General features: G+C 44.3%; 1 protein-coding gene across 4 annotated transcripts in view; it reads right to left on the reverse strand.

Annotated features, from left to right (window-relative positions):
- Positions 1-13,562: 13,562 nt before the first annotated feature.
- Positions 13,563-23,393, reverse strand: part of LOC310790985 (T-cell surface antigen CD2-like) — a 32,964-nt gene continuing 23,133 nt past the window's right edge. The window contains exons 4-7 of one of the 4 annotated variants that reach the window (XR_014553412.1): positions 23,088-23,142; positions 21,544-21,612; positions 19,549-19,704; positions 16,318-17,490 (exon numbers count right to left, since the gene is read on the reverse strand). Coding sequence is in view for 3 of the 4 variants with exons in the window: in XM_083652707.1 (XP_083508833.1) it covers positions 17,383-17,490; positions 19,549-19,704; positions 21,544-21,612; positions 23,088-23,137 (383 nt within the window). In the remaining variant the exon portion in view is untranslated. Of the gene's footprint in view, positions 13,651-16,317; positions 17,491-19,548; positions 19,705-20,714; positions 20,814-21,543; positions 21,613-23,087; positions 23,143-23,393 lie in introns of those variants that run through there. The other 3 variants (XM_083652707.1, XM_083652708.1, XM_083652709.1) reach the window with 3 other exon arrangements.

Raw genomic sequence — 23,393 nt, forward strand, 5'->3', positions numbered from 1 at the left:
TCAGTCCACGGCTCTCGTAAGCCAGGACGATGGCCTCCACCACCCAGTGTGATAGACGCTGGCACGTCAGGGGCCCCCCCTTACGTGGGGGCCCCCAGGACACGAAAAGCTGGTTGCTTTTCCTGTATTCCCTAGACCTGTCCACATAGAAGCGCAACGCTCTGACTGGACAAAGCAGGTTAAGCCGAGCCTCCTCCTCCCCTGTGAAAGTTGGAGGATGGAAAGCCTGTAGCTCCAGCGTGGCACAGCTATACGCTGAGTCTCTAACTTTAGGCACGAAGGCCGGGTTAGGGCGCAGCACTACCTTCCCCCAGTCCGGGGTGAAGCGTAAGCAAGACTCATGCACGGATAGCGCGTGCAACTCACTTATCCGCTTCGTTGAAGTTAACGCCAGCAGAAGGATAGTCTTAAGAGAGAGGAGCCTTAACCCCACACTCTCCAAAGGTTCAAAGGGCCGGCTAGAGAGTGCCTCTAATATGGTAGGCAAATCCCAAGAAGGAACCAAACGCTTACGAACTGGTTGTAAGTAGCGTGCTCCCTTCATAAACTTCTTGACAAGTTTATGCTGTCCAATCGGCATTTCTCCTATACCTAAGTGACAGGCAGAGATAGCGGCCAGATAGACTTTTAGGGTGGAGAAGGCTCTGCCTCCATCCTTTAAGTCCTGCAAGAAGCACAGCAGCTCCCGGACAGAACACTGGAACGGAGTAACCGATTTATCCTCACACCATTTCTCAAATACGCGCCACTTGTTGCCATACAAGGACCGCGTAGAAGGCGCTCTAGCGCTCTGGATAGTTTCGATCACCGCTTGAGGGAGACCCAACTGTTCCAAATTCATCCTTTCACGGGCCAAGCCCATAGAGCCAGCCGCTCGATGTGGGGATGAAACACCTGCCCGTCTGCTTGGGACACTAAGTCCCTGCGTAACGGCAGAGGCCATGGCTGCCCTCGGAGGAGACGTATCAACTCCGGTATCCAGGGTCTGCTCGGCCAATATGGGGCTATCAGTATCAGTGATAGCCGCTGCTCTCTCACCCGGAACAACACCGGGGAGATGAGGCTGATCGGGGGAAAAGCATACAGCAACACGTCTGGCCACTGCTGGGCCAGCGCGTCTATCCCCAGTGACGCACCCCCGCCTCTCATGGAAAAGAACAGCGGACATTGTGCGTTTTCTTTCGATGCGAAGAGATCTACGGATGCCTGACCGAATCTCTCCCATACCTGGGGGTTGAGTCTCCACTCTCCGTAGAGGAGATTTCCCCTGGAGAGCAGATCCGCCCCGCTGTTCTGGACACCCGGGAGGTGAATCGCTCGCAGTGATAACAGGTGCTCGCTGCTCCACATGATCAGGCTCTGGGCCAGCGTGTGCAACTTCAGGGAGCGAGTGCCCCCTTGCCTGTTTATGTATGCCACCGTTGTCGTGTTGTCTGACCTGACTAACACATGACACTTCCCCAAGAAGGGGAGGAACCGTTTCAGGGCTAGGAAGACCGCTGACAGTTCCAATAAATTTATGTGAGCTAGACGGAGTTCGGGGGGCCATGTCCCATTGACGGCCCTGCCCTCGAACACTCCCCCCCACCCTGTGAGTGAGGCGTCTGTCGTCACAGTCTTTCTCAACACAATCGTCCCCATGGGGACACCGGTGGTAAACACCTCCGGGTCCTGCCATGGACGAAGGGCCGTGAGGCACTCCGGGGAAACCTCCACTAGTCGCCTCAGGTGATGACGCACGTTTAGGCGTAGTGAGGACACCCACCTCTGGAGAGCTCTCATTTTCAGTAAACCCTGAGGCACTACTGAAATGACTGATGCCATGAGCCCCGTCATGCGGAGGCAGACCCGTAATGAAACCGGGCTCCTCCGGTGAAACAGAGCCAGGTGCTGGCGAAAAGTTTCCACTCGTGCTTGTGACAGGAAAGCTCGAAACAAAACAGTGTTTAGCTCGAGTCCTAAATACACAATATTTTGAGTGGGAGACAACACGCTCTTTGCGTGATTGACACTGAACCCCAAGCTGTTTAGCCTGTTCATAAGTGTCTGAGTGTCTCTCTCCGATTCCTCTTTGCTTGGTGCACATAGCAGGAAATCGTCTAGATAGGCCAGCACCCTGATGCCCTTGGCTCGCATCGGGTTCAAGGCTGCCTCCACACATTTGCTGAACACTCTGGGAGCTAGTGATAGCCCAAACGGTAGAGTCTGAAATTCGTAGGCTATGCCTCTGAAGGCGAACCTCAGAAATTTCCTGTGACCCGGGCAGATGCTTATGTGGAAATAAGCATCCTGCAAATCGACTGACGTGAACCAGTCGCCCCGTTGAATCGAGCGGAACAGCACGTTGTGCGTGAGCATCCTGAATTTGTACTTTCGGAGGTGCAAGTTGAGGATACGCAAATCCAGGATAGGACGTAGCGAGCCTCCTTTCTTTGGGATGAGAAAATAACGGGAGTAAAACCCTGTATTTCTCTCCCCCTCCGGTACAATTCGCACTGCGCCCTTGTCTAGGAGAGATGAAATTTCGTCCTCTAGAGCCTGGGCCGCCTCCCCTGTCACCTCCGAGGCTTGAACTCCATTGAAGGAGGGCGGTTTAATCGCAAACTGGAGCCTGTAACCCTTTGTGACAGTGGTCAGAACCCAGGGATGAACCGCGCATGCGCGCCACGCCTCTGCCATGACAGCAAGAGGACCTGGCGGGCTGAAGCCCAGAGACGGAACGACTGTGCCATCTGGCGGCCACAGGTCGCTCCCCACTTTTTCTTTTTGACAGTTTTTGTTCCACTGCGCCCTCAGCCTTATTGGGGGGCCTGGATGCGTCAGTGGTTTCAGTTTTATTTCTGTGAAACTGTGAAAAGTGCTTTGTGACACTGTACCCAACTGAATGGGAAGCACGGGGGGAACATGTGCTTTTGCGTAACTGCAGGAACGGCAGCTTGACCTCGTCGGGCCCTCGAACAGTTCGCCTTGGGACGACTGTAGGCTTGAAACGTCCCTTCTGCGCCTCTTGGAAGGCGGGGAAAGCCAGTCTGTCCCGGGGAGGCTCAGAGCAGGTAACTCCTCTAGTGCTGACCTCTGAGAATCTACCTCCCCTTCCACCACCACCGTTAGGCCGGCCTCTTCTTGCTCACGTCCCGCGGACGGGCAGGACGGCTCAGACCAGAGCTGTTGGTGGCAGCGGCCACGGCAGCGAAGGACTTCTTAGGCCACTTCTTTTGCTGGCCCCCACGCTGTTGAGGCTGTGGGGTGCTCGCCGTCTGGGGTTTAGGTCCCTTTGGATAGCCGCCGCGTCCCTTCTCGGCCACTGCCGCAAATCCCTCGCGGGCAGGGGGTCGCGGGAAGGGGACCGCTTTGCGGGGGAGACACAGGTTCAGTGCCTCTCCCTGCTGCTTCCTCATGTCACTCGTTTGTTGCATCGCCGTGACAGCTTCGCCAAACAAACCCCTAGCCTTGGTCGGGTCGTAGGGTGAGTTCATTATGGCCTGTTTGTCCATGTCTGGCAGGCTAGTGAGATTAAGCCAGAGGGCTCTCTCTCCTGCCACCGCCAGGCCCATGACACGGCCGCAGCCCTGCACCGCTCCCCTGGATGCACGGAGGATGAGGTCGGTGACGACACACATCTCCTTCCAGATAGCGATGTCAGGAGTACCCTTATCCAGCATGAGCCCCATGTCTTGGAAGAGCTCAGCTTGGTAGGCTGCTAGCAGGGTGACAACATTGACATTACTCACTGATTGTCCTGCTGATCTGTACACTTTCTGGTACATGGACGCTGTGAAGCGGTCCGCTTTGCCTGGGAGGGCTGGGCTAGCCTTGGCCAAGGTAGCCCGAGAGGGGTTGAGGTGGTGAGCCACAGCCCTCTCTACTGGTGGGGGTTCTGACAGCCCCAAAGCCTCCGCATTCGCCATCTCCAGGTTTGAGTAACCTTTGACAGGCACTCTGTGACGCAGGGGTTGATCCCAAAAACGTCCAACTTCTTTAACGCACGCGGGGACAGCAGGGAGAAGTTGTTTTGTGGCAGCGGGGCGAGAGGGTAGGACTTTACCATCGTAAAGATCTTTCTCCTGGCTCTCGCTCGCCTGCGTGCTAGGCCAGGCGATCTCCAGTCTAGTGGCTGCTCTCTTGCATACTTCATGTATGTCAACATCGTGCAGAGAGGCAGCCTGCTGAATGTCCCCGCTAGCTGCACTGCCCGCCCGTGAGAGCGGGTCAGGTGCACCAAGGGGGGGGAAGCTATCATCGTCAGACTCATTGCTGAGCTGATCAATGAGCCCCTCTTCCTCCTCCTGTTCGCCTTCGGACTCGAGGAGGTAGTCATACTGAGATGTCTCCATCTCCCAATCTACAGGCCTTATGGTCCCCTCCCCAAACGGCTGTACTGCAGAGTCAGAAAGACGTGGAGCGGGTTTTGAGGCCGCTGCAATCATTAGACACCGCTGCAAGTTTCTGGGGGGCATGGTAATGCAGTCACTGCAGCTACTGGGGTCCATGACAGACTCCTGTGCGTGCTTAATGCCCATGCAAGCGACGCAAACGGGATGTGTATCCCTCTTGCCCAGCGTGTTGCCACACGCGGTAGGGCAGGCACGGGGCCCCGTGTCTATGCCCACCTCCGTACGCTATTTCTTGGCTCCGCTGCCCGAGGCGTCGGGGAGCGAGCTGGTTGACATGGTCGCTCTTTTTATTTAGCTACGCCCGCAGCAGCAGTTAGCTCTTGAGTCTTGACACGTCTGAGGCGGCAAGTCACGCTAATATAGACGGGTCCCCTGGCTGGTGAGGCACAGTGGATAACCCGACTAGCAGGCAAGCTAAATTAATTTCCCCCTGTTAGCAGCGGCTAGACAGAGGAAAGTTTAGTAAACAACGTTTGGACGAACTGGCACGCTTGCGCTAATGACAGCCGACCAACGTTAATTCAAACTACTAGGTTATCTTTTGCAGATAACCGCTCGCTCAATATTCACCCTGGTAGCAGCGGCTAGGCAGAGGAACAACAGCTTTAAACGGTCTAACACGCTTTCGCTAATGTCAGCCGACTAACGTTAAACCCGAGACCGTAGTACAGCACGCTTGCGCTAATACTGTCTATCTGACTCGTTAAGCTGTTTGTAAAAGTCCGCTTTAACTTTTTGATGGTTAAGCTAAGACACAGAGACGAACGGGCTTGTCGGCAAAGACTCACCCGGACGTAGATTGACAGTGAAAATACGGCAGCTTATTCCAACAGAATAACACGTCCTTCGACTACCGAGATGGCTCGTCTGTGGACAGTTGAGTGAAACTCTGATAAGGATACGCAGCCTGGTATACTGTAGGAGCAGTGGTCTTCACGGGGAAGAGAGCTTGAATGAAGTTCCGGGCGACTTCCGCGGCCTAATATAGAGGGCCGGCCCGTCCCGTATCACCTGTAAGGTGATTGGTCTGCCGGTTGGCAGACGTGGTGCAATTGGAGCTTCCATAAGTCGGTCACGCGACATAGGTGAGACACCGAATGAGAGATGAAATAGAACTTAATTTTACTATAATTCCATCCACAAGTAACACAATGACTGTTTTGGTCATGGTCTTCATACACTTTCTGTAATAAAACATCTAAAAACTAAAACCTTATCAGATGGGAGTCTGTGGTCTAATTTGTGTCAGTTGATGTGAAAAAGTTTGAGAACCAGTGCATTAACTAACTGACACATGGACAGAAAGACTCAGAGGTACAAACACTGTCAGTAGCATTGCTGTATTATACCTTTGTAATTATCATTTGGTGTTTGGGTAACTCTGTGGAATTCTCTCTGGTGTTGTCTTTCTCCCAGGTGTAGCTGACTGGTTCAGTGTCTGTGGTGATGTTTGAGTCACAGCTCAGAATACAGCGAGTCAAATCATCTGCACACCATTTAGAGATGGAGGGTTTAGAGACAGGAGCTGTTGTTGATGGAGAGAAGAGGAGAACAGCTGTTACAGTCATGATCACTCACATGCACATTGTTCTTTCTCTGTCTCAATGCAGACAGCTGGAAAGAGACAGAGACACTCGCACACTTTGTGCACCTAATGTGCACTTAAAGGGATAGTTTGGATTTGTTGATGTGAGTTTGTATGAGGTAGGGGAGGTCCGGGACGAATTAAGCAGGGGGACGGAATTAGCTTGTCCTCATATACTATCTTTGACAAAACCCAGGAAGACGATTCTTTCCCCCCATGTTACACTTCCTGGTACCTCACTTCCTGTGAAGTTTCAGCTCGGCCAGTCAGTGGATGGCGGAGATATCCGCAAAAACGTTGCCTTTTCGTCTTATTTTCAAACGCGAGTAAAATATTGCAAACTGTGTATTTTTCTATTAGCGTGTTGGAATTTATTTATTTAATGCTGCTAACGCTATTCATCTGTTAGACCTATCGGTAGACTACAGCTCAATGATTGTTTTGTGTGTAATGTTAGCATATCCTTTGTGCTAGCTTAGCTTTCATCCAGGGAAACGCACGGGGGACAAATAAAGCACTTTGCTCCAATTGCCTTGAATAGGCTATGCATTTATCTGTGCTTGCAGGACAATGCCTCGCATAAGGAAGAGGACCACGGACAGAGGGCAAAAAAATGCACACATTCAAATATTTCTTTGGATAAGCCATTTAAGGGAGGTAAAATATTGATCACATCACATCAGCAAAATATATAGATAGACGTTATAATTATATTAATTTGCAACATATAACATATTAAAATGTATTTCATAATACTTAGTTTCTTAGATGACCAAAAGATGAAGGAATTAATGCCAGAAAAAAATTGTTACCTGGCTGTTTTTGTGCCTTTTTCACAACCGCTACATTAGTCCCCCGCCTGTGCTTTATTTGTCCCTTCACTGTGGGACAAATTAAGCATTGCGCAGCTTCTGGTTGCCATCTGATGACGTCTGATGTATTGACCCATGGAACGAAACTACGGTTGGTATTGCCAGAGGACATGTGTAGGTTGCTTACATGAAAATATTATAACTCCAGCTGAAACAATCTTTACACAATGACAAAAAAAACAAAAGTGCTTCATTCGTCCCGGACCTCCCCTACTTGCATACAGTTTGTATACTACATGTATGCAGCCAGCCTGGTCCCAGTTTGGAGAAATGCAGACCGGCCACATCAGGCAAGTAGAGCTGTCTGCTGATGTGAAGGGGCCATGAGAAAGGTGCAGGTGGTGCATCAGCCCCACTTCTTCCCCACTTAGCTCCACACCTGGCTACAGTGAAGATTTCAGCTAAAAACACGGTGTAAAAGACACCTTTTCAAGTCAACTTGGTATCTGAGGGCTTGTGGAGTCTTGGATTACACCAGGTGAGCAGTATGGAAGCATTTAATGTTTTGTTTTTTATACGTTTTTGGTTCCCTTCACACTCAGCAGACAGCTCTACTTGCGTGATGTGGCCGGTCTCCATTTCTCCAAACTGAAACCACGCCGGCTGCTTTCTACTGCATGTAGTACACTGACTGTATGCAAGTACCCCACATAAAATAACTATCCCTTTAACATGAACAAACATGTAACATGGAGGGAGGGTTTCAGCACAATGTTAATAGATTGTATAAACATATCATGTAGCCACCATGATTGTCACCATTTTGAAGCCTTGAGTTTGGCATTTTGACCGTTGCCATCTTGTTCTTTTGTTTTGCCAGACAGAGCCGCAGCGCTGCCTGCTATTGGTCCGTGATAGGTGAGCGGCGAGATCACTGGACAGGTGACCTGTCAATCACACCCCAAACAGGGGTTTTTCTGGCTCAAAATGAGGCAGGGGTGGTACTAGAGCCGATATTCACCGATTACTGATATGGCTGCAGAGTGCCGACATAGTGAATTTTTGAGCAGATATAGACCTTTTCTATGGATTGTGCACCGATATGACTATGTGCAAAGCTACTCAGAAGGCTGCTTTCTTGAACAAATAGGCCAACTTTATTTAAAAAAGAATTTAACATTATGCATTGTCAACTTCTGGAAGTGAGCACTGAGGAAATAAAGAATAAAAATATAATAGCTAAATAAACATCAGTAGCCAACAGTTACTGTATGTTCAGTATAATTGCTAACCATTTACAGTGAATAAAGAATGTAATAAAATAAAATGTCCTGAGATCTACTGTGCACAAAAAGCTTTGTGTATGTGTTGTTAATTGTCTCAATACAGTTAGCTTCACCTAATGCATGACTTCATCATGAGTCAAGTGAGCTGTCTGTGTAAAACCATGCTCTCGCAGGCTCTTGCCAGTCACTTTTTATCTATTTTGTTGTGCATCTAAACGTGTCTTTAGGGTACTTCCTTACATTTAATTTAATTTTCAAAATAAACCTATTATCACTTTCAATGGCTTATGTGTGCTTTATTGTTTGTTTATTTATTTAAGAAAAGGGACAATGCACATTAATTAACATGAGCACGTGAGTCCATCATGTAAATGTGCCAGATTTAGCCATACAGGCTAATTTTCATCTGCAGTCCCTGGCAGGTTGATGTTATATGTGAAACATTAACAAACACATGCAATAGTACAGAAGACATAAGTAGACAAGAGCATATAAAAGAAGAAAAGCACACGCAGATTAATAGCATATAAAAAGAACATGCATGAGCACATATAAAAAGAACATGCAAGATGACATTAGCATATTCTATACAATACATGCCAGAGCAACAGCACATAAGCACATAAAAACAGACAAAAGCATATAAGTAAGGGTTAATGCACGACGAGGTGTACATTATCACTTTTTAAGGGACGACGCGAGAGGCGTGAACCGTCCGAGGCGAAGCCGAGGATGGTTGCCTCCGCGAAGTCCCTTAAAAAGTGATAATGTACACCTCGAAGTGCATTAACCCGCTTATACCATGGTCACTTGCCAACAAAACAATAAGACCAGTCATTTATATTTCATGTGTAATAAATAAAGCAATCTAAATGGCTAAATGTCTGTTATTCATACTGTAAATCAGTCTTCCACGAAATAAAATAGTCCCTCCCACCTCTATGGAATTAAATAAGGGCCAAATATATTTTGAGCTTGAGAAACATTGTTTGTAAACTTTGAACTTGAACTTTGAACTTGTATGTCTGTAAATAAAACTTGTACCTGTAAAAATATCTTGTCCATCTGAGAGAAAGTTTTGTGCATCTGCAACCCATTTTTGTATCGGCAACCCATTTTTGTATCTGTAGACATATCTTGTGCATCTGGGAATAAGTTTTGTACACACGGATAGAATTTGTGCGTCTTCAAAAATATTTTTTACAAGTACAAAAATTTCCTACGTTCGTGTGCGACCTTGAATGCAGCACTTGCAAATTTCCTACGTTCGTGTGCGACCCTGAAAGCACCACGGACAAATTCATATTGCGAGCTTGGATGTCTGTTTACAAGTACAGATTTTCTTTACGAGTACGAATTCTGCCACCCAACCATGTCAACTTGGGGCCATAAATCTGAGCGGACTGGCCAATCAGGTTAGACCCAGTCCCCTCCCACTGAATATCGGATCGTATCGAATAAAACAATTGACAATTGACCAGAAACTCAACCAGAAACTTCTTCCGCCTTAAACAAACAGACAAACGACAAACAGAGCTTTGGTAGTTTGGAAGGAATACGAGCTTCAGGTAAGTGGCCACTTTAAGTAAATCGACATAAAGTAGAAGTTTTGTTGGTTTTATGAGACATTTAACTGCACGACCAGGGAGCCATTTCATAGCATGTTACTACACAGGCTTTCCCAGTGAGCTAACTGACGCTAGCTAGGTTAGCTAATGTTAGCTAGCTGCTTCATTCAATTTCCCAAAATAAACTAAATCACTATTTAACCCGCTAGCGTAAGGGGTAATTTGACTCTAACGTTACAGCTCACGTAAGCTATAAAGACTGTGTCCAGTCTTAGTACAGTTAATTTAGTAGCTGGCTAACGTATCCTGGCTAGCTGGGGACTGCCCCCTAGTCCGATACCTCACGAGTCCGACACCTCATGGTTTTGGCTAGTATGTCAATGAATCATTACATTTTATTATTTAACGCTATATAGCGTTACTGTAGGTCTGCTGTTGTACTGGGTCAGGCGATTGGCTGGTATTAGTAGCGTTATGAGTGAGGTACTTCACACAGCCTCACAAACTAGTGTCACGAACTAACGTTAAATCTGCAAGTACAAAGGGCACGTTTGTATAATAGTAATAGTAATAATAGAATAACAGTCATTATATTGAACGTGACATGACGGCCTATGTGACGTTATTGTAAGACCCTGGAGCATTAGCTATCGGATAGCTATGAACGTTACTACTCCAAACAATCAATCAATCAAATGTATATGAATATGGCGTTACTGTAGGGCTACTGTTGTACGGGTCAGCCGAGTAACGTTAAAGCAATGAATACATATTCATGCCTTAAAATCGTGAAATAGTCTAAATTAACGTTAGCGTCCTTGGGCTAGCCAAACTCAATTCAAATGCATGCCGTTTTGCTGCGGTTCAAAAGTGACAATAACAGGCGTTTCAGGTTATAATAGTAATTTTATTCCCTCAGAGTAACTGCTCAGTGTATTCAATGCATGTCGAATTGAAGAGTGGCGCCATGTAATCCACTTTATTATGCTTAAAAATTGCGATACATAACCCAACTAAGGTCAGCGTCACTGATTTGCATTAGCTGCATATTTCCTGTGTAAACGTTATCATCAGAGTATAATATAATGATGGCATGCTGATACCTGTTACAGTAAAGTCTGTCACGTGACATGTTTATAGCTGTGCTGTGTCTGTATAGTTCTGTATAGCTCTAATGTAGTCATGTGTACAGCACTGCAGATTGTAGCTTGCTATCTAACCTAGAGCAGAGGTTTTCAGAGTCCAATGGCCACAGGCAGGAATGATTTCCTGTGCCTCTCCTTGCATCTAGGTGGGATCAGCCTCTCACTGAACGTACTCCTGTGTTTGACTAGCACGCCGTGGAATGGGTGCGAGTCATTGCTCATGATGGAGCGTAGCCTGGACAAAGTCATCTTCTCCGACACCGCAGTCAGAGAGCCCAGATCCAGCCCCACAATGTCCCTGACACAGAGAACCGTGGAAACCCCGTTCTTAAAGGTGAGTGTTGTTGTGACTTGCCTTGTTATTTGCAGCTGGTCTGTCCTCCATCAAGTTGTCAGTGGTTAATGGTGTGTACACTGGCCTGGCCTGGGTACCATGATGGGAGGCCAGCTTGGTGAGTAGCCTAGGCCTACAATATTTGACAATTTTTTGTTTCTCATCTGATTTCTATTTTATTCTTCTTTTTAATGTTTTGTGTTTCTTTGTATTCCCTCATACATAGCTTACATTTCCTCATATTGTTATTTTTCCTCCCTGTAAATCACAACCTTTCTTTTGGATGAATATCATGTAGATAAATATGGGGTAGGGTCGATAGTATAGATACAGTCTAGTATAGATACGAGACTAGATGGTGGGGGAAAACCATTTTAGCCCCATGGCCCATGGCTGTATTTTAATGGTGTTGTTTCTGTTGCCATGGCAGCAGTCTGTCCACTAATGGGAATGTAATGGCTTAAGTGTTATAAGAAGGCAGTATGTTGCCAATACAACATTGAGATTCCAAAGAGCTATAAAACAAGCCGGTGGTGTAGGATTGCATGGAGGCTGTTCCTTCTGATATCTAGTCTATCACAGTTAATGCGATATCTCCATCCTCAGACCTTTCCTTCTATTCCTCTGTCTCCAGGTCGCGGCAGCCGCGGAGTTCCTGAAGCAGTTGAAGCCGTACGTGGAGGAGGGCATCATCCGAGCCTTCCACTGCGCCACCGTGACGTGTTCAATGCTCACGCAATCCATTAGTTAGAAAAAATATCAAACAAAATTATTACTACTTTGTCTCTTGAAGTGTTAATATCAACAATTTAATTTTTCATTATGTAAGGATGGATTCTTTTGAATGAGTTTCAGACAGTAGCATTCTTTCTACAAAATTATGACTGACCCATAGAATTGGTCAACTAATACTCATACTATAACTAATAACAATAACTAGCATAGCAATAAGATTTTGACAGGGTTGCAATTATTGAACTGTTTTGGTCAATTCAGTAGGAATCAGCTGACCTAGGAGTTCCTGGTTGAAAATTACACCCAGCCGAGGGAGTACACAGGTGAGTGATCAGGGACAGGGAGAGACAATTTTATTGAAGCAGGCACAAGTATATAAGACAATAAACATTTTAAATTTAAAGCATAGGCCTACAATGTTTTAGTTGAACTATGAAGCTTTTGCACACACACAAAAAGTTTTTATTTTTATTTTCCTGAACACTTTTCGTGGACCCCCTGGCAAAGTGCCACGGACCCCCATTTGAGTCTGGTCTAACTGTCTCTCTCTCTGCCACGCCGACATTGTCCATCTAGTGCAGGATTGTCCAAACTTTTTTGAATTGGGGGTGAGGCGGCCGTGCAGGTGCTTCTCACCTCATATGGGTGTTATTAAAAAATATAAATAAAAATCACATACAATTGTACTTTGTTTGCCATCTGAAAACAGTAGTTCTGCATGTGCTGTTCCTACCTGGTGTTTCTACAAACTGTATGATAGTGCTGTCATTGTTAGGTGAAGGAAACAAATGCAAATTGAACTTGCTTGATTAACCAATAAAAAAATCTGTCCACGGGCCACAATTGGCCCCAGGGCCGGACTTTGGACATGCCTGGTCCTGAATAAATGCATCAGGGATAGGTTCTAGTCTTGTTTTGCATGGAAGAAGGTAGTAAGAGCAAACTGTTAAATCATTTTCTCATGTGTTACAGCCATCCTCAACCAGATACAACCCTGTCTGGCACTGGCCAGGAGTCACATCTGACAGCAGAAGACACAGAGGACAGCAGGACAGAAACAACAAGCCACTCTACCAGAGTCGGTAATAAGGCAATACAAGTACACAGGCAATATTATGTTGAAGCTCTTGTTTTGTTACACATTTTTCCTGTCCTTGGAAAATAATAATTCAGCTGAAATTAATATTGATATGAAACAAACTTTTTTTTTTTACTTGACAGCATTAATGAATACTAAAATTATATCTAATCATGATGATCTACCCGCAAATTATTCTTCAGCTACATTACTTGATCTTGGCCTGTGTTCACAGGGTACCTACACAGGTGTGGAAAGTCTGGAAACGCATTAAAAATGAATCTAATAATTTACAGGTCTTGAATATTTTGGGAATTTAAATGTTATAATGTTGTATAACAATGTTGTATTACATAATGTTATGTTGTGGAGCAGGGTAGGAAAAATACACTTTTAAGGGCTTTTTTTTGCCCTTGTGAGATATGTTTGGGGCATTGTGGATCATTTCCACAGCATGCATGGCCAATATTCAATAGGTAGTGACTCCCATCACTAAGCTTTCTGTTTAGTAATATGCTGTGGGTTCAAAACAAACTGTTTATATTTAATTTCTGCCCTTATAGATCCTTCAGGCATCTCTCCCTCATCTCTCCTCCCGTAACATCTCCACCAGTCTCAGTCCCGGGGCTGATCGGGATATCAGCCAGTGGAGTGCTCACCGCATCAGCCTATGTGGATGAAGATCACAGCTGGTGTGCAGCTCCTCGACGCAGCTGAACACCACAAATATATGTAGATGGGGAGATAACAGGAGAGAGTGAAAGCTATTACCAAGTATATGCACTACATTCTATTGGGCTAACTTCTAGTCATTGAAACTCACACCAGAAACACTGTGTTTTGTCCACGCCTCGCTCTGTTTTGCCCGGTGCTGCCCTGTCCCGCTCACACCTTGCTCACACCTTACCCACTTCATGCCTGGCTGCTCGAGTGCAGCACGCTGCATGCTTGAAAAACAGTGAATAGTAGTAGAATAGTAGAATCTTAAAGTATAGTACAACAGTATGTATTGGGTGCATCAAACATTTGATATTTGTGATCATGCTGCTTTAATAAACAAGGGAAGATTGAGAACAGTAATTTGGTGGGCAATCCCGGCAGTGCAATGTATTGCGGGATCAAGACAAGTTCTATGAAGTGTAAAGTAATATATACATTTATTCCTAAAATATAATCAAAACATTTACACTATGAACACTACATCTGTATACATAGCAATTTACTATTGAAAAATGTTTTTTGGGGTGGGGGGGACATTGTTTGTCCTTGTGATTGTAATTGTGGATAAAAACTATTAAACATTGTTTACCAAGTAAAGCCTTTTAAATGTTGTAGTTTCATCTTTGGTGATCATTTGCACTCATGAGATGATAAGGATGTTTAAAAATATGTGTTTGCCAATTTGTTATTGTTTAGCCATAAGTGTTTTCCAGATGTCTTTCAGAAAAAGAAAGCGACAGCTCCAGAAAGTTGACTGGAGTGTGGCCGCTCACAGACTGGTTCCCATGAATGCAGGCCAACCCAACAGACTCTTGGGTTATGCAGGAATGCTTACTGTATAGTTTCACTAACTTCCTGGATGCCTAGGGGATAATGATTATTTGATCTCAACAACTGAGACAAGATGGCTAGTCTAGACTATACAAAATGCACCATTGCTGATGAGTAAAATAATATTTTCAGTTGAAAGTCAACATTAAATAAACAAATAAAACATTAACAACAAGTTGCTTCAGATATCAACTTAATATAATATATACTGTCAAAAGTCCTGGAGAGAATTCTGCTGGACAGAGTTAAGGAGTTAATCTACTCCACAGACAAGCAGTTTGGTTTTAAAGCAAATGGCACACTGACCTCTGTATGCCTTAAAGGAAATTGTAAACAAATACAGATGGCAAAACCTCTAATTTCTTTTATGTTTTATTGATGCTTCTAAAGCCTTTGACCGTCAACCATAAAAAAAACTCATGCTATGTCAAAGAGGTTTGCCCAGCTATATTGTTAGGATTCTGGCCTTTTGGTATGCCCATCAGACTATGCAAGTTAAATGGAGCAACATATCAACCCTTTTTGGGGTTAGTAATGGGGTCCGTCAAGGTGGAATCTTATCCCTTCCCAGTTCTTTTTAATCTGTATGTTGATGATTTGTCCAAGCAACTGAATGGTTGTAACACTGGGTGCCTTATTGGTAATACCCTAGTGAACCATTTAATGTACACAGATGATCTTGTTGTTCTGAGCCCAAGTAGTGCTGGTCTCCAGCAGCTCCTCACAATATGTACTGAATATGGTTTGGTACATGATATCAAATACAATGCCAGTAAGTGTTGTCTTAATTTGCAGGACCAAAGAGGACAAATGCTTGACATTTCCTGTTTTTAAATTGTCTGATAATAACCTTACTGTTTGTGATAATGTTAAATATCTAGGTCATTTTATTTCAGAGCAATTGTCAGATGAAGTTTAACATGTGTACAGATGGAGTGAAGGTGTCTCTGTTTAGAGCATACTGCACACCACTCTACACTGCTCACCTGTGGTCAGATTATAGGAGTCGGAGGTCAAGCATGCACAGACTTGAAGTGGCATATAATGCCATGAGAATATTGCTCAGGAGACCTAGATGGAGCTCTGCAAGTGAGATGTTTGTCACGGCATGTGTTAACACCTTCCAGGCACTGTTGAGGAATCTGATGTAGCCTACTGTATAAATATCTGTCGACTGAATGTCTCACATAATGTCATTATCAACATACAAGGGAGATGGGTGGGGGGAGGGATGCGGTTGGGATTTATTTGTTTATTTTGTCTTGTTTTATTTTACGCAATGTGCGTGTGCTCAAGCAGAGATGTTTATGGATCTGTAATATTGTCAACGAATGAGCAACTGTACGAAAAATAAAATAAATCTTGAAAAAAAAAATGTCATTATCAAGCTGTTGCTAAGTCCCTACTGTAGTGATGTCAGATATCAGTCACCTCTGGTATGTCGCTCTTATGAACACTGCACTATTTATTTGACTATTGCTTTTTTCCTACAGTCTGTAGGGATTCTTCTTGTTTTTCAAATTCAGTGTTTACATGTGTTTCAGTATGTACAAAATATGATTATCATCAAAACTTGCTTTTATACAGATCATATCGACATAGGTAAATATCTGTTATCAGCCATAACGGCAATGTTAATGTTGGTTATCGGTATTGGCCAAGATTTTCATATTGGTGCTCACTTGCATAATGTGAAAATGAATGTTATTGACCCAGTGTGTAGCCAGTCTACCCAGTTAGTGAGTGAATGTCCAAACAATGATGTATCTTTGAGGTTTTCATTTATTGTAGAATGATGTTGCAGACAGAAATAGATTTCCTTGATGCAATTAACATGATCGTGAAGTGATCCACATGATTTGCTGTTTAACAGAGTGGCTTGACAATTATTCTCTACACTTAGGCTAAGACCTATGTTAAAATTCCCATTCACCTGTGAGCTTGACACCTGAGATCAGCATTACCTCATAGAAGACTAGGTACATACTACCATCTAGTGGTCAAAATGTTTTTCAGCCAAAGACCACTTACAAGATGGAACATATACCGGGGACCCCCTCATTCTGATTTGTGATTTTGGGCTAAGCTTTATTGTTTCCACGGTAACGTGCTTTACTTTTAAATTGATAGGTTTGTTAGATTAGAATGTAATCCATGAACCATTTTAGATTCAAAGGATAAAATATTTTCATTGAACTATGAAGATTTTGCAAAAAAAAGCTTTCATTTTTATTTTCTTGAAAACTTTTCGCGGAACCCCAGGCAAGTGCCAGGGGGTCCCCGGACCCCCATACCACTGGTGTAAAATACCACCCATGATTCAAATCCTACAAATAAGAACAGAAATGGACAATGACAACAGGAGAGACTACATAACATTTCACTCGGACTAAAACGTCCAAAAAATTCAGATTTAAAGAAAATATTTTTTGAATGTTTTTTTTTTGAGAGACTTGACTTGGACTTGCCCCTCAAAGACTTGAGACTTGACTTGGACTTGAGCTCAAAGACTTGAGACTTGACTTAGACTTGCAAAAAATGACTTGAGTATCTCTGATCAAGCATGCCTCACCAAACGTTAAAACGGAACCATAAATGCAGTTATTGCAGAAATAAACTCATTAACAATTAAACAAGAACATATATGCATCTCCTTACGACAGTCCATAACCCGGGTCAACATCAACACTCGCGATAGCGGCAAGGATTTCCTCTTCAAATCTTTCGTAGTCTTTGTAACGTTCTGGGAGTTTAAGCAGGTTGAAGCAGGTTGAAGACTTTGGGTATGCGAAGCCATCCTGCGGAGTCGGCACTGGGAAGCACATTCCAGCCCACCCAGAACTGCACAAGTTTCCCAAGCAGGTTTGGACAGTGGACAGGCAGGTCTGTCTGGATCAGGTCCCGGAGGTATTCTTTGGAAACAACCAGCTTTGGTGTGCTGTTCTTCTCCCATTGATTTCATTGTCGATGAGGGTGACCAGCTGGGAAAGGCCTTCAAGTACCTTAAATAAAGTTTATATTTGTCACTAAAAGTCAACATAGTCATTCATTCATTCATTCACAGGCCTCAATTGTCAAAGCAGAGTAAGATAATTTTAGAGCATAAAACAATTGTATTCATATTTCAAACAACAGGATTGTTATTTTATCTATTTCGGCTTAGGGCTGCAAAGTTTAAAATGATAATAGTGATTAACACGTTCACTGCCATTGACGTATTAATACGTCAAAAATAATCCAACGGTTGACTGCCATTGACGTATTAATACGTCAAAAAAATCGATTTTCTTTTTTTTGACGGTGCTACGTGGATCAATGTTCCCCGCGTCTCCTATGGAGATATTGGAAGTATTGAATGTGTATAATCTATTTTACCGACCAGCTAGGTGGCGACGGTCCTCTCCCGACAGAGAGAAAGTCAACCAAGGCGGCTGCTTCCTCCATTCTCAAGGAAATGGCTTGGCGATTTTACAGTCAGAAACGAACGAGCCTCATTCTCATACTGTAGGCGGGGACGCTTTCGCGCTGCTGCGGTGGGGGGTTCCAGAAATGGACTGGGTGGGCAGCATAAAGCCTAGAGTCGCACGGGGCTTCATCGGGGCTCTCAAACCCAAGAGACGAGTGAGACCTATCCACACTTGCTGCCAGGGAGGGAGGCTGCTCAAACTCGCTGCCAGGGAGGGAGGCTGCTCAAACTCGCAGCAGCAGCAGCAGCAGCAGAGCACTCGCTTGTGACAAACGCAGGCTGAAAGCCACTAGACACGCCCACGGAGGGAGGAGTTGAAGGAGAGGGCGTTCGGAACTATATTGTTTAGATGTCTGATCTCTCACTGATGTCAAAAATAAATGGTTAAAGTGACTGTTCTGCCTGTTTGATTGAATTTCACAAAACTGCGATTATCTCAGCTTTCACTCTCAGACGCTAAAACCATGCTGTACTCAACGGCTAATATCTACATAACTACTAACTCTACAAACTAACTCTTTTAGACAGAGAAAGCACACATTCTATTAGTACTTTTGTGAACTTTGTGTTGACAAACTCCAAGCAGAAAAGAATCCTCGGCTCTTGTAAAATGAGCCAGAATCCTCAAAAAACGGCTTGGCAAAAGCTACCTACAGCAAAAAAAAAAATGGCTGGCAGTCAATGTGTTAATATAACACCCTCTGACACTGACTACTGTCAGTACAATGTTACACCAAAAAAAGAAACAATATTCTGCAGTTGTAGAGTGGATGAAGTTATGGCCCTCTGCCGCCTGTCATCCCCCCTCTCTCCTGTCTACAACTTTCCTACGTAATAAAGGCCAAAAAAAGACACCTACAGTTCTCCACTCTCTCCATAGCTCCTCATCAAACAACGCATCACCTTCAAAGCCCACCACAGCCTGGCGCCCCCCTTATCTGACTAACCTCCTCCTCTCCCATCGCCCCACCCAAACCCTCCGATCCTCATCCACTGTTTCGCTCACTGTTCCTCCATACAAATTCCACAGCTTTGGAGATCGAGCATTCTCGAGAGCAGCACCACGACTTTGGAACTCTCTTCACAAGCCTGTCAGAGACTCACCCTCACTCTCCACTTTCAAATCCCGACTCAAGACCTACCTGTTCTCCCAAGCGTACAACCTACCCTACCCTTAACCACATCTTCCGCCCATGTCACGCCCCCTCAACTCCCCTCCACCCGATTAGTTGTGTTATTTGTATGTTTGTTTTTTTCTGTTTACTGTGGACTCGAGATTGTCAGCGTCTTTGAGTCATTGAAAAGCAGCTATACAAAATACATTTAATTGTTATTATTCGATAAAGTTGAAAATATGCCCCAGACATAATCCATGAAATGAATAAAGAAGAACGAGTTCCATTTACATACAAGGGCAGTTAAGGAATAGCACCGCTTTCAAATGGTTAGAATAAGTATAGTGACTTCTGCCTTTTAATTCAACATACTCTTGCTTGGGAATGTGCATTCGATTGTCTGACAATGCCACTTTGTGTCCATGTCAGCGAGGTTGCTGAGATATCAAGGCACATGGAAGAAAGAGCAGTGAACTTACCTCCTGTGGGAAGTCTAAGCGAGCAGAGAGTGAGTTTATTAGAGTCATTTCACTCCGGCAGATAAACTCAACATAGTCCACGTCCAAGGGCTGTCGCTGACAGGCCTGCTCCAATCTAGAGCGCAGTCTGTTTAACACAAGACTTCCCACCATCACCTGTCAAAGAGATCATGAAATATGCTTTATATAAAAGCATCAGGCCTTATTGGAAAATACGTTGAATACATATACACAGTCCAGGATGCTATCAAGTGCTATAAAAACACAAACACTACAGCAACCTAGCCTACACCAAACAAGCAAAACATGTGTGAATCAAATTGATTTACAATTGCACAAGTGGAAATGAGACGTTAAAACACAAGTTAAATCACAAGTCACAACCCAAAGTCACAGCTTGTGGTGGGACATCAACATTAAAGCCCCACTATTTGGGGAAACTGCACCCTCACCTACATGCTACTCTTCTCATTCAGGTATCAGCCTTGTAGTAAGTAACTTAAGTAACCTTGGAGTAACCAGCCAATTGTGCAAAGTGTTTCTTTTCTACCTCCAAATAATTATTCTGTTATATACGGTATATAAATTCAGGTCCATGAGTGAAAAAGTTGCAACTTCTATTTTTCAGAAAAGTATTTAAATGTCCTCAATGGAGACTGACAATTGAACGAATGTCTAATGGAATGGACACTGTTATGGGCAAGCCTGGGTCTCACACAATATAGTGTTGCTTGTAACACATATATGCTTGCCTATTAGTAAGGTAGCCTACAAATGGCGAAAAAAAATAAAAAATGATTGAAAATAATTTAGGCTAAGCTGAGCACAGGCAAGGACAGTTGCAACTATTTTGCCTGAACAAAATAGAATATGGTTTTGATGTATTGAAAATCATACTGTCAGTATTTTTAAATACATGGTATACCGTAATACCTTAGTACCGACCAAAGCCTAATCGAAAGTATCATAAGTCACGGGTGGAATGGTGGATAAACATTGCATTTCCTTTAAAGCCCTTTCTAATAAATGCCCTCCGTTAGTTTGGTAGTGCAAATATAATATTTTTAGTACAAAGGGGTTAAGAAATGCTTTCATCAGCTCAGCATTAACATGACACGGCTCTGAGAGATGAGGGAATGAAATAAAGCAGATATCCGAAAGTACAAACCGAAACAGATGAGAGAACACTCATGAACACTGCGGTTGGGCAGTCGGGTGTGCAGCTTTCTTAGAGGCGGGTCCATCTCGATCGTGGCCAAGGACGACTTGGCACATACAAAGATATAATGGAAACTAGGGATGCACCGATATGAAAATTTTGGCTGATGCCGATAACCGATATTAACATTGCTGTTATTGCCGATAACCGATGTTTACCGATGTCGATATGATCTGTATAAAACCACATTTCCATGATCATCACATTTTTTACATACTGAAAAACACATGTAAACACTGAATTTGAAAAAGTAATGCATTTCTTTATTTCCAAAACTTTTGTAAAAGCCCATAAATCATAGATTTACTGCATTATTTCATCTCAATGTGAAGAATTTGGCTGATAATGATAACCGATATTAACATTGCAACATCGGGCCGATACCGATATGATAAAAAATGACTAACATCGGCCGATACCGATATGATTGCCGATATATCGTGCATCCCTAATGGAAACCGAAATCAGCGCGGAACGGCATGACTTGTTGTGGCCAAAGGTGTCAGTAGAAAAGCCCTAAAGTTTACATGCTGTGGGGAACAGGCATTCAGGGTGCAGAGTGGGAATGATAGAAATCCCAGTCTATCTATTAGAAGTCAGCGTGTGTTCCATCAAAATGATTTAAAAGGCATTATATTAACGTAAAGAAAAAGTTGCATAATGGGGCTGCAACAGAGAAACAACGCAATGCACTTTCCTGTACAGCAAGAAGTTGGTAGTGCTGCACAGCTGATACAGATTCTGTTTATAGAAATAAGCATTTTCTGATAACCCACCTGAGATTCAGCAGAAGTGCCTGGGGGGTCGGTGGTCGAGGGAGGCGCACACACAATTTCTCCGTTGTCCTAGTGAAGTAAAAAGCAAACCATTATTTGATATTGCAAATTTAATTCTCAACCATATTCAGTCAGTCACTGGATCATGTGACTGTGAATAATATGACCTGTCTCCCAAGTAAAAAGCTGCAGGCTGACAGGTTTTCCGACCAATTACTTGAGGTTAGTTCAAGTGAGGCTGCTACCGAGCGGGGTAGCTTCAGAGTGTAACTTACCATGGTAACTGACCTGGAGTTCATCTAATCGAACTTCTTGGAATCTAAAATCCCAGATTTCTCTAGTCTAAACTATGGGTTGGGAAAATTCCAGTGTTGGGCAGTAGCTAGCAACAAATAGTGAAGCTATTTGTTGCTAGCGTGCTACATTTCTCTGGGGATAGCTTAAATGTAGTGAAGCTTATTTTTAATGTAGAGTAGCTGGTAGCTTAGCTCACCATATTGTCAAAGTAGCTTGCCCAACACTAATAAATCTAGAAATAGGTTGAATTCAAAGTGTTTTCCCTCACACACACACACACACACACACACACACACACACACACACACACACACACACACACACACACACACACACACACACACACACACACAATGTAAAGTAGCAAGCTACTTTTATTTTGGCATGGAGCCTGTAGCTGAGCGTGCTATATAATGAAAAAACATTGCATGGATGCAACTGGGACGTATCCTCAGTGATGTACCCTGGGGTCATTGGATGTTTCGGGTCTCGCAACATCATACACCCTCGCCCAGGTGACCCAGCCGGGGCTGGCCAAGCCCCAACTTACGTCCCAGTAGCTACCCACGGTCAGCCCTCTAGGAAGGGTTGAAGGTGGTCACGCGGTCAGGGCCACTCAATCCGCTGCTCCGGAACTACTCTGCCGGGACCGGGGGGGGGAAGGGCTCTGGTACGTAGAGGGACCGGGCTCTGTGGGTTGCCACCCGGCCGGGCTCCTCCCTCGTCTCACCAGGTCTAGGACCTGTGCGCTGCACCAGACTCCCCTGCTCCAAACATCTCATTCCGACTACATTTTACTGGGGATAGCTTCAAAGTAGTGAAGCTATATTTTAATGTAGAGTAGCTGGCAGCTTAGCTTACTACATTTTCAAAGTTGCTTGCCCAACACTGCAAAAATCTGTGTAGTCATTTAACCTGCTTTCTGGAATGCATCCTTTGGGAGACATATTACTGCTAATACAGTATATCAGGCATTGAGGCTAATCAAACCCTAAATAAATCTAGAAGCTGATGGCAGATTAAACAAAGGTCCTCCCATCATGAAAACAGATTTTGTTTGGAAAGGAAGGATTTGACATTTGACAGGGTTGATGGTACAGGTAGCCATGGTCACACCAGGATTAATGAGAATTGCTGGGTTTCATTAGTTGTTGTGGACTTCCCCCTCAGCCCCTTGGTGGTGAACTCTGGCCCATGAATTCATGCTTTATCGGTGTATAATGACAGAGTATCAAATTCTCAATTACCATTGCTGGGAAGAGCACGACAAGATTGAGGGTAGAATCAACAGGATAACCTGGGCTGGTAGGCAAAGAGAGAAAGAGAGAGAGGAAGAGGGAAAGACGGAGAGCAAATGGATGAAAAAGTCCCAGGTTATTAGAGAAAAGGTCAGTCACAGCAGCTATTTTATAAGAGCAAGACATATAAATCAACGATTGCCCGGAGATCATACCAACTACTTGCTGATAAATGTTGACATTTTGAATGTATTTAGAGCTTGTAAATCAATATCTGATACCAGACACCAGTTTAGCTTTGGCAACACTGGGCAG

The sequence above is a fragment of the Poromitra crassiceps genome (assembly GCF_964638095.1).
Source record: "Poromitra crassiceps genome assembly, chromosome: 16".
In the NCBI taxonomy this organism is placed as follows: Eukaryota; Metazoa; Chordata; class Actinopteri; order Beryciformes; family Melamphaidae; genus Poromitra; species Poromitra crassiceps.